The sequence below is a fragment of the Diadema setosum genome, chromosome 12, assembly GCF_964275005.1.
Source record: "Diadema setosum chromosome 12, eeDiaSeto1, whole genome shotgun sequence".
NCBI classification, from domain to species: domain Eukaryota; kingdom Metazoa; phylum Echinodermata; class Echinoidea; order Diadematoida; family Diadematidae; genus Diadema; species Diadema setosum.
The window spans coordinates 14,439,643-14,451,985 of record NC_092696.1 but is presented as its reverse complement, the minus strand read 5'-3'; the positions used below and the strand labels follow the sequence as shown (position 1 = coordinate 14,451,985).

The following is a 12,343-nucleotide window of genomic DNA, read 5'->3' as shown; positions in this document are numbered from 1 at the left end:
GTGATTTTCCAATCATTCATGAGTATTGTTTTGTTTTTTTCTGTAACCGTTCACATATTACATTCAGGAGTTAACATACACACACACACAGAACCACAGATACAGACACACACACAAGCAATCGGAGTACACACTGATACAAACAGACGTACCGTCTCGCAAACGAAAACACTGACAAACGATTTCTAGGCAAACATGATTAAAGACAAAATTTAAGTGTAGAATTGTCGCCTATATAATGTCAAAGAATGGATAACATAATTATGTTTGCTGCTTTCCAGGGTACAAAATTTAAAGTTTACTTCATGCATCATGATGCGAAAACCTGAACATTACGAGTTAAAGATCAAAATGTGACACTGACATACTGTCCTGGGTTATGACTTTTGACTGTCATTTATCCTTCAATCAATTTTCGTTGGCAGTCTTGTTTTTCGTGTGTATTGTTAAAGCAAATGGTTAGGGAATAATGTGTAACGATACAATTTACGAGAGAAAGTAAAAATATGTCGCCTTAAAGTTGGTTCACCATCAAAATAAAGTATCGACAACATCTGACTAATTTGAATGAAAAATTCATGAAATTGTGTGAACAAAGACGAATTTGATCGTCACATTCTGCGATCCGTCAGCAGGAGGGACGAATCTGAATGACAGTTGACGATTCTGAATGCTATGTCTTCGAAAATGTTTGACGAAAAACGAATTACAATGACAATTGACGAAATTTAAGTTAGGATTTACGTTCCACCTGCTTCTTGGGACGAAATTGAATAATAAATCTTTGAAACTGAATGACAAAAGTGCGAAAATGGAAGGGAGAACCTATAATAAACAGGTAAAAAACACACACCCACACACACACACACACAGATTGAAATAAAACACTGGTGAAGTGAAATAACATGACTGTTATACAGCCACAAATAGATTGAATATTACATATCATTTCTTTTTGAGTGCTGAGAGTAAAGACACAATCTCTTTCATAACAGTTTCTGGTCGGGTAAACTGAAGTCGATGAGATCCCCTGGTGAAACGAATGACTCTATGCAATGTCGTATCTGGAAAGGCCAAAAGACAAAAAAGATGATCTTTATGACTTTCAAGACTTGTAAAATTCCTCAGCAAAATAAAGGGACATATGTTTCAATTGACCTAAACGAATTGAGGGAACACAAAGTAGAATTAAAATTGGTTTTGCATTATTGTTGTTGTTTTTTAAAGTAAACATTGTATCAGCCAAAATACAAAGGGTACGGTCAATAAGAGCAATCATCACCAGAACTCTTTTGTTTTCATGCTTCACCTCCACAGCAAATTTCACAGAAATAAGCATGTAACTACCTCTAATTGAGAATTAAACATTGAGGAATGCTTTGAAATATAAAAACAATGATTTTCTAATAACCATGTTGTCTTCTCTCCTTCACATTTTACTTCATAGAACCACTGCTTACTTTTAGGTAACTATAAATTTCTATACTCTGCAACGTTTTGAATGTTATTGGGTGCAAGATTTAGGAATAAAACATATGTCACCGAAAGCATCAAATATGAGAAATTTGATTCATGTACAATACCACATGAGAATCTTCATGAGAAATTACATTAATACATACCTACATACATACACATAATTATGAACATATTGATATGAACATAATGATGACATGTACATGAATCATACATAGATTACCTGTACAAATGGTGTGTACCAGAAATTTCTTTTTGCCGTTTGCTCCAAAGGTGATCTTTCCCTTTAAATGGCTATATACCTTGGAACTGTTCATCTGAAAGGCATGAGACCTCTGGATCATCCCTGATATCTTGTTCTGCCACTCCTAAGGCGTCCATGCTTGTGGGTTTCATCCCCGGCTGGATAATGGTATCGTCCAGAGCAAACATGTAGAGGTATGGAATCCCCGACTTTCCCACTTGACTCAAGTTTGTCTTGTACTGTAGGTGAGAGAATAAGAAAGCATCTAACCTGATAATATTTTGTCATTAGGGGCATTGTAATTCTGATAAGTTTGGTTGATATTTACATCATCAGTATCACACTAGATACATAATGATTTGAAATTACGTTGAATTAGCATTGGAGTCAAAATATCAACAAACTCCCTCCCAGGCAGCGACAGTGCAAGTTCAATGAGTACACGGGAAGCCAGTATAGAGCTCCTAATGTCATTTTCCAAGTGTGGTAAACAAGAAAAAAAAAACACACACACACAAAATGAATTGGTTTTCCCAAGTAGCAATTGCTCCACATGCACAGTTGCATCTATTTCTAGCTTCTAAAGTGCATTTTTCAGAGCCTTATTTAAAGGTATGCCCATTCAATCTTGAATTTATTTCTGGTGGGCAAAGTGCCAAGAACAAACACAACTGTATTCCTTAAAAGTTCTCTTAATTGATATGCTATGTTGAAAACATGTTAAACATATTATCAAGTAAATTGCACAAACAATTTCATCATTTTCAAAGCTTTACTCAAGGGAGTTTCAATTCTATTATGTCTGTACTACAGGCGCCAAGATCTCTTACAATAACCCTAACCCCAACATAGAGAATAGCAGGCAGTTACAACATTTAAAATGCAAGGATAAAGTTCAGTGCTCTGAGGAAAGGGGTTGAGAGTTCAAACCTTCCTTGAATATTTCTGCCAAAATATTATGGACAGTATCACAGAAATTTCGAATTTTTGACAAGGCTGTTACCTTCCTAGCAATGGGAAGGGGAGAAGGCAGAGGGAGAGGTGGGGGCATAATGGCCGTGATACGACTGGATGCGCTATTAATTCACCTGCTTGAAATCTATGAGGTACCCCTCCAAGATGGACATGACCTGAGCCTGGGGGGTTCTCCCCCGGAAGCCCATCCAGTGGACAAGTCTGGCAAAGAAGAAGGTGACGATGGGACCAATGTAGGGAAGAAACGCTGCCTGGAAGAGGATGTAAGGTAGGTAGGGTATCAAGCATGCTTCTCTTTGCCCCCTAAAATCATCAAATTAAGGAAGGACGGAAAGAGAAAAGGAAGGAAAGGTAAGAAAAAAAAACGTATATATTTCAGATCAGTCAGATCAAATGAGAGAGAGTGAAGTGTTATTTTTCCCTGACTTGTCTGTACATCCTAAAACCACTGGGTATGAAAATGTTCAAATTTCTTGATCTTGACTAGGTAGGACTCCTGATGCCACTACACTTACCACTGAAAAAACATTCACAGCATATAAAGAATACATACTTTGACAGATTGAAAGCTGATGCAAAAGTGGTTGCCAACATAAACTGTCATTTGTTATTAGAGATATTCTCTTCAAATACTCAAATAAATAAAGATATTCAAGATAATTTTGTTTCAGAACAGGTGAATACACATCTTCCTTCAAGAAATACCAACCACAATCCCACTCTTGTACTTTGGATCACTTTATGTAATGATTGTCCACACCCTGAGTCAGAATGTATGCCATTATTCACAATTATCACTCCACTTTGTTACCTAGTTCTCAAATCTGAACCAACATGCTATTCAAGTAGAATTGTTTAGAATTGAAGGAGAATGGATCCCCCCTGGAGATCCCCCCTCACTAAAGGCCAAGATAATCCTTTTGAATTAAAGCCCAAATATAAGCGTGTACTGAGTGAAAGCAGCAATATTTAAGAGCAGAACACATTCAGTGAAAGTTTGATGAAAATTGGACTTGTGATTCAAAAGTTTTACATTGTCAAAGTTTTGGTACTGTAATCACTGGATAAGGTGATTACTACATATCATGACCCCCTTACGGACGACAATTTAAACAAAGTACAGAGAAAATTTGACATATTGTCACTTTTCGTACATAATCAAGAGCACTTACCTCTTTCAGAAAGCAGGGGGACAATACTACTTATAACATAAGCCAGTAATAAGTCGATGGAAAGTTTATTTTTTCTTGAAAAATGAAATTCTCTTGAATCTCCATCAAGTTTTCTTTATATTGTCGTCCAAAATTATGTAATGAAGTGTAATAGTCTTACTATCCAGTGATGACGGCACCAAAACTTTGGAAATTCATATTTTAATATACAGTATTGCCCGATTTTCCTCAAACTTTCAGTAATGTGTTCCTAACATTGCTGCTTTCACTCAATTTACATACATACATGTATCTGGGCTTTGGTTTCCTCTAACCTTTCAGCACCAGCTGAAAATGTCACTAATTACATGTGTTCAAATACTTCGCTAATGGTGAATATGGAGTGAATGCAATAAATGTCTGAGAGAGCAAAATCACACCTGTATCAACTCACTTTTAATGCTTACTTGTAGGGTAAAATTCCAGTCTCACATATTGCACAGATCGACTGAATGATGCCATCTACTTCTGGATCACAGACCAAAGAGGCCATCACAATACAGCCTGTAGAATGACCGATAACCATGGCGATACTGTAGATCAAGACAGAGGAAAAAAAAACGAAACAAATATAAATTAGCCATGTTATATAATTATCAAAATGTACTGATTATAGAGTACAAGTAGTGACTGCACAGATCTAAACCCTCTGAAAAAAGGACTGAATGACCTTTTTATTTTTCTTTGTAGTTTAAAAGTGTTTGTTCTAAGCTTCAAAATAGTATACAACATGTTGAAATTGGACCAACCTTGTCTATATATGTTAAGTGTTAACCCATTGAGGACGGACTGATTTTACTATTATGAGAGAGGAACATGGTGCAGTTTCATAGAAATTGGAGTAAGGAGGATTTAAAGATAAGAGTCACCCATGCTATATCTAATAAACCAGCATTCTAAATATTCCTAATAACTTGACCTAGTTGTATGTTAGCTGCCCAACTTAAAGGGGATGGCTAGTAACTGATCAGTGAGAATCAGTGGGAATGCTGGGGGATGATTGTTCCAATCCTTGTGGGATTCATGTAAGAGTACATCATATGTCTATTGCTGTGTGGAAAGTATTTGCTTCAGAATAGTCTCATATTCAAGTAATGTGCAGTTTAATCGCCCCGTCACTGTAAAGGCATGCTAACCTGGAAACATTAAACTGCACATTACTTGAATATGAGACCATTCTGAAGCAAATAATTTTCACACAACAATAGATATATAATGTACTCTTAAATGAATCCCACAAGGATTGGAACAATCATTCCCCAGCATTCCCACTGATTCCCACTGATCAGTTACTAGCCATCCCCTTTAAAAGGGATGGTACAGTATTGGTGGAGATGAGAATTGGGCTTTTAACTTTTTGCGAGATACCATGAAAACACTTATGAAATAGTACAGAGTATACCATTTTAAGAGGAATTCAAAGTTTATTTGATGAAAATCGGGTTTGGAATGACTAAAACATCCAAAAACAAAGTCAAACAAAACGATCGTAATAAAGTGTGGGTCCCACATTTTTAGAATCGCTCTTTTTTTGGATATCTCAGCCATTTCAAAACCAATTTTCATCAAATAAACATTGAATTCCTCATAGAATTCCATGTTCTTTCATATTTCATAAGAGGTTTCTCATTATCTCACCAAATAATGTTAGAAACCTGAAATTAGGTCTCAACTAAAACCATAATGTGCCCGGGACTAACGAGGATGTCCTGGTGACACAGCAGGGATTAGGGGATTAGGTAATCTCTATTAACAGACATGCTCCAATCAGTGAGCAGAACGCAGCACTGGTCAAATCACCTTTTGCACCCATCTACATGAAACTAATGGCAGCAACTTTATATTGGTTATCTTTGTTCTGCCAAAGTAAACAGTGCACTCATACTATAGCAAACATGGTTTTAATGAAAGTCTGCTTACAACAAAAGTAAAAATTCAGGCCGCAAAATTATCCGCTCTGTGTTTTCTTATTGTTTGTTTTTTTTTTTCTTATTGTTTGTTTGTTGTTGGGCAATTTTTTTTTTTTTTTTTTTTTTTTTTTTTTTTTTTTTTTTTTTGGGGGGGGGGTAGGTTTATAATCATAATAACAAAATTTTGATAATTATAACAAAAGAAAACTGCCCAAGGAATTCATTATAAGAGTCCACTGCAATATGCATGTAATGATGTAAAACCTGTTTTATACTTTCATACACAAAAGTTCATACAAAATGCATTCTTGAAACATCCTCTTCAGTGTTACTTTTGTTCTTATTAAATTAGCAAGGAAAGATTTGTGACAAAATAAAAAAGGAAGAGCTGATGAGCAGCAATCACCTGGACAGATTTAAGGCAAATATGAATGCCTTCACCAGAGCGACCTTGTGGTCCGTACTGCAGTCATAGACTCTTCGCGAATCCATCTCAGTGTAACCATTGCCTAAAGTTAGTGAAATCAAAGAGTCAAATTTATGCATGATTGCAATATCAGACTGTAAAGCAATAAGAGATATTACTGTGCTCCTCGTACGCCTAAATCTCATGTCATCTTCAAGACTGATTTTAACTTGTTGAAAACAAGTCCCAAGGATATTCGGGCAGGTGTCTATGGGGTAATGCATGTTATAGACCGATTCTTATCGGCATGGGCAGCGCCATTACTGCGGTGTTCACGCATCCCCCCCCCCCCCCACTCCCCCACCCCCCTCCCTACATTAGCAAATGATCCACGCGCACGGAATGAAAAACTGATGCATGGTTGTTTCAGCCAATAGGCGTCTCGTACTGAGTGCGCGAACGCTTGCTTAATGCGCGAACCTTTGTAACAAGTGCGCGTTCTCCTGCTACAAGTGCGGGATAAACAGGTTTGCCCGGGGGGTGGGGGAGGGTAGGCGGAGACACCGCAGTAATTAGAGCTAATGGCTGCGCCCAGTTACCACAAATTGTCTGCTGCCCTCAACGAACCCGAATCGATCTACGTATAGCAAAATCAGTCCATTCTCAATGGGTTAACCTCAGTCTGATTACCTATGGGGGAATGTCATCATTGACCCTTACTATATACAATGTATTACCTTCCCCTGTAGATTGTAACTGACTTAATTTAAATCTGACCTGTAGACACCTCACCTATAATATATCTTTATGATTCTTTTGCCATTACAGGTTTGAACATTTTGTTCAATTCCACATCTACACGTAGGGGCCCCTTTTGAGACCTCGATTATGCAGCTTTTGTTTTAAGAGTCCTTGATAATGTTTCCTGTCAATTTTGATCTAGAGTACTTCAAAGAAAATGAAGAAGGCATGTATTTTTCTCACACACCCACTGTGTGTGATTTGGCTCTGCTAATAAAAACGTTCATTGTCACCAATATACAGCTGCTGTAGGTCCAGTGGAATGCAATATACATAAACACACTTAAAATGCACTTTATGTACAAGTTGTATGTATTACTTTCATTTAAAGGAAAACAGAACATAGAGAGAAATGTGGATTGAGTGAAAGCAGCAACATTAGTAGAGGACATCAGTGAAAGTTTGATGAAAATTGGACAACTGATGCAAAAGTTACATTTCAACAGTTTTAGTGTTGGAACCACTGGACAAGGAGACTATGTGAGTTTATCATGTGTGGACAACAATAATGCTTTCACTTTCCTAGCACAAAGAAAGAGCACTTGACTAACTGTTTTGAGAAATTAGGGGGAATAATTACTATCCTCAACATATATGTCAGTATCAAGTTGATGGAATTTGTAATTTTCATGAAAAATGAATTTTCGTGGATTTCTCTTTGTCTTTTCTTTATGTTGTTGTCAACACATGACGTCATGAACTCTAGTAGTCTCCTTATCCATTCATTACAACACCAAAACTTTAAGAAAACTTTTGCATCTTTCCTCAAACTTTCACTGATTGCGTTCTACTAGTGTTGCTGCTTTCACACAATGCACATTGCTCTTTAGGTTATGGTTTCCTTTAAACTTAAATATATACTGAGATTTTAGCTATTTACCAGGAAAATTAACAGCCAGTACCCTGTAGCCCTTCTCCGCAATCAAGCTTGCAATGGGGCGAAAGGCGCCCTCAGTTGCCGGGGTGCCGTGGACACAAAGGACGACCGGGGCCTCTCCGGACGACTCTCCCTGAAACCTCCACTCCCCATACAGCATGTTGAACGTCGATCCCAGGACGGATAGCTTCACGCTGCGTCGCTGATAGCCTTCCCCCATATTCAGATTGAGGGCATAGTTTACGATCTCCTTGGAAGTTTCTCTGACCTTGGCCATGTTCCTTCCTGTCAAAAAGAGATTTTATTTGCAAAGGATATTTGGAGAATACACCAACTGGTACTCTGTAAATGTTTGTTGTGCTGTTGATTTTCCAGATCACCAAATTTCTTTAGTTTTCTGTGATATAGATATACTCAAGGACAGTTTTAACTCTTTATGTGCCATGGTGGAAACCCCCTGTGTGCCACATTATTCTGAGAAACCAAGGATGTCATGCATGGAGAAAACATTATGTTCTTCAAATCTATGTTACATCTATGGATATTTGTTCAGCTGGAAATGCAGCGAGTAAAGTTGTTGAGAAAATGTCAAGCTTTATTTTGATGTAACGTGTATTACAAATCTACCACTGTTTTTCTTTCAAATGACTCGATAGCTAAATTACTGTAAAGGCATGACTATTGCACACCAAAGAGTGACAGAAACTTTGAATTTACACCTAAATTTCAGTTGGGAACACCGCTTGCTAGTCAATGACGACATAAAATGCAAGCTATATGTGGGAGGAACGAAAGCGTAGGAAACGACTTCATCGTCCTGTGGCATTTGGCGATTTATCGATTGGTCTGGGTGGGTTTGTGCATTTCAGCAGAATATGCATGTTGGCACGCTGCCAACTGAGTCGGACATGTGAACGTGGCACATAAAAAGTTAAAGGAGAGTTTAGAAAAGGAGAAAAAAAAAAAGGCCTTCTTTTGTGCACATTATTTAGCAAGCACTATAAGACAAATGAACACATTTTAACAGTTTATTGCTTACCTATTAAGTTCAGCTTGCAGGTATCAGTTGGATTTGTTTTCTTGGGAGAGTCCAACCTGTGCTTTCCGGTTGTCTGGAAACAGCAATGCAATCAATACACAGTCACAAACTGAAAAATATTGGGGCAGGGGGTATAATCCCCGATAGCCTATCTACCATCATACAAATTCTATATTCTACTGCAATATGAATCAAAATCACCTAAACTTCAACAGTTTTTCTGGATTCTGACATTGGAATCTTACAATGCAGTTTACTAACATGGTGATGAATCACAAATTAATCAATTGTCAGCCATGATTTTTTTTTTTTTTTTTTTTTTTTTTTAATCTAGTGCTAGTCCTAGTACTCTTTATGTGCCATGGTGCAAACCCCCTGCGTGCCACTTTATTCTGAGACAGCAATGTTGTCATTTTTTGGAAAAACATTCTGTTTCTGAAATCTATATAACTTTCATAGACATTTGTTACCCTGGACAAGTAATGAGCAAAGTTGTAGGCCCTACCTCTAGAAAATAGTCAGTTTTCCTTTTGGCATAAAATTGTACGACAAATCTATGACTGTTTTTCTGTCAAATGATCAGTAGCTACATTATCGTGGGAGCATGACTTTTGCACACAAAACAGTGACAGAAACTTAGAATTTATTCACAAATCCAGTAGAAAGCACTGTCTCATAGTCAATCACCACATAAAATGCAAGCTACAGTACGTAACAGGAATAGAATCGCAACAATTGCTGTCATTATCTTGTGACATTTGGCAATTCATCAATCGGTTTGGGCGGGTTCGTGCATTTGAGTAGAATATGCGAAGCACAGGGCCTGAGTCAGGCATGCGAACGTGGCACATAAAGAGTTAAAACTCAAGGTCCCATTCAGTCTCATCCTTTATAATAGCAGATTAGCACAAATAGGGCCTCAGCTCAGGATCTCTGAATCTTTCGAATATTCTGGATCTGGATCTGGATGAATACGCTGAAAAACTCTTGATAGAGTATCACTCAGCACTGTGGTGTGATGTGCAGCTACATGTAATCACAAAGGAGGTGACGCTGGAGCGCTTCTTTAAATGTATCATTCAAATTGCACTGTCACTGTCAGTGACAGTGTACAACTGTATGGCCGATGGCATCCTCTTGCTTGATTAACCTTGACATTGACCTTCAACCATGTGTGTATCAAACAGTTGCTTCATACAACTGATTAGCTTCTTTTTGGAATGCTATTGCAGCATCGAGTATCAACATCCAGATCATCAGGTGGGTATCCATGGTAATTTGTATGTTAAATCCCTGTAAATCACTTTAGGACCTAATCAGTTTTGACAAATCTTACCATGCTTTAGGCCTAATACCTGCAACAATTTCTTTCCAGGAACATGAGGAACAAACCAGGGATGCCAAGTTAAAAAAAAAATTCATGAGTGAGATTTTCAGGACTCAGCATCTCGGCGAGCGAATGTGCGCGCGGGCGAGGGTGTGGGAGGTTTTTTTTTACCCCTCCCATGGTATCACGGGAGGGAGCTTTTTCAATTTTTAGCAATCAGGTGCGATCAGGTGCATACTCAAGTGACTATTTTTACTTATTTTGAAAGACAAAAGGGAAATATACCTTCAATTGCAACTATCAATTTAATCCTTTGGGCTATGCTCATTATTACAGGCCCAAGTTGCATACTTCCCCCTATGCGTGAGAAAAATGGGTGCCATGCGTGAGATCGTGAGATGGCCCCTAAATGCTTGAGCCTTGAGTCTCACTCAGAATGCGTGAGACTTGGTAGCTCTGACAAACACACAAATGAAATTTTAACAAGAAAACACCCGGATGGTCAACTGTATAGATACACAGTGGATAAACTGAAAACATTAATTAGGTAGGTTAACAGTAACTGTCTGAATAAGGCAGTATGGATGAGTAAATTATGCTTTGTTATTGCCTGTTTATTTAAATTACGTCGATTACCGGTACGCCAAATGCAGTGTGTAGGACTATTAACAGATTAAATGTTCATCATTCACCTCTCCGTATTCGAAGCTTCCGACGCAAAAGATCACGTGCAACGGAGATATATGGCACACAAACTGAAATGTTAATATACTGTTACCTTTCAATCATAGCATTCTGTTGAACATTCAAGCAAATATCAGTTTGGCTCAAAGCAGTGAAAACTGTTAGTAGAATACACGTCGTGCACAGTGCGCTCGCCCCTTTCTTCTGAGCAGCATGGTGGGAGTAGTGCGATACGAAGCCGCATGCAGTGCGCGAGGCCTGCCCAGTAAACAATGTGAGAAATAAAGTGGGCGGGGCGCGGGGGCGGGCTAGCTAGCGATCTCGGAGGCTCCTTGGAACCCCCGAAGCTATACAGGTCGCGTATGATTGCATAACGGTCGAGACCAAAATTAATTATCAAACATGAATTTCAATCCTGATTGGTTGATGTCTGACCAATGTTTGATTTTCTAACTTACGTTTGATTGCATCTTTTTTATGAAATGAATCAGTTTCGAGAAAGTAGACATGCTGGATTGATGGAGCTCGAAAATCGACACGTGCTGTGAAAAGGTGCTGTCTGGCCTGTCGTTGGTGGAAAACCGTAGGCCTATATCGTGGGCCAATTAATGCCAACTAAAACTTTAATTTTATATAAAGGAACAAACAAACGTTAGATTTTCAAACATGAAAATCCCATTTCTTTTTTATTTTTTTTTTGGTAGTGGACCACTGAATTAACGTAGAAAATAAATCCTGTAACCAGATGACCATAAAAGGGAATGTAGATTAAAAGTTTTCATGACAGATAAATGCATGGTGATTTGTGTTGATTCATGATACCCTCAAAATCACTTTTTACGGTGAAACGAATACCTAGAAACAATCCAAATATCTTTTAATATTTTTTCTTCTATTTTTCTTCAGATTACTTGGATAGCCCCCCCCCCCCCCAAAAACAAAAAACAACAACAACAGCAACAACAACAACAACAACAACAACAACAACTTCCCAACCAAGATTCTGGTTGTGACCTCATCTGTCAATCATTGCTAAAAAGTACTAATGATTAACGTCTTGCGGCTTGCTTGTATCAATGGCCTAGCTGCTACTACACTCATGATTCGATGCATAATAGATTTAGCCTATTCTAAAAACGTTAATTGTTAGATATTGATATGAAACTTTTGCCAATATATTTGTACATTGTACTTGTTACTATCAAGGGCCTATTAGGCTTAGTATTACATTTTGTTTAAGTTTTGTTTATTTGTTATTAAAAGTTGCTTTATGACTTGCCATGTTTCATGAATACGACTACGGATCAGATGGTCCGTTACAATGCTGTTTGTATCTTTAACATCATCAATAAAAAGGGGGGAAATACACGGGGTCAAGATCATCCCACGAGAC

General features: G+C 37.9%; 1 protein-coding gene across 3 annotated transcripts; it reads right to left on the bottom strand.

Annotated features, from left to right (window-relative positions):
- Positions 1-211: 211 nt before the first annotated feature.
- Positions 212-11,159, bottom strand: LOC140235983 (uncharacterized). Of its 3 annotated transcripts, none has more exons than XM_072315970.1 (8): positions 11,045-11,159; positions 8,940-9,012; positions 7,904-8,185; positions 6,223-6,325; positions 4,314-4,439; positions 2,809-2,998; positions 1,779-1,959; positions 212-1,064 (listed from the first exon to the last, which is right to left on the bottom strand). In XM_072315970.1, exons 3-8 carry the CDS (start codon positions 8,175-8,177, stop codon positions 946-948), a joined length of 993 nt encoding a protein of 330 aa, XP_072172071.1. In that variant the 5' UTR covers positions 8,178-8,185; positions 8,940-9,012; positions 11,045-11,159; the 3' UTR covers positions 212-945. The 3 variants fall into 3 exon arrangements, 2 of the variants coding, with proteins under 2 accessions (XP_072172071.1, XP_072172072.1); XM_072315971.1 differs by lacking the exon at positions 11,045-11,159 and adding an exon at positions 10,959-11,026; XR_011901728.1 differs by having other exon boundaries at positions 977-1,064; positions 1,700-1,959.
- Positions 11,160-12,343: the final 1,184 nt, after the last annotated feature.

Excerpts from the sequence above, each read along its gene's own strand:
- LOC140235983 (XM_072315970.1), bottom strand. The coding sequence starts at position 8,177 with ATGGCCAAGGTCAGAGAAACTTCCAAGGAGATCGTAAACTATGCCCTC. Across the intron at positions 6,326-7,903 it reads ACTGGCTGTTAATTTTCCTG|GCAATGGTTACACTGAGATG; the intron begins GTAAATAGCTAA and ends CACTAACTTTAG. Across the intron at positions 2,999-4,313 it reads ACTGGAATTTTACCCTACAA|GGGGCAAAGAGAAGCATGCT; the intron begins GTAAGCATTAAA and ends TGATGATTTTAG.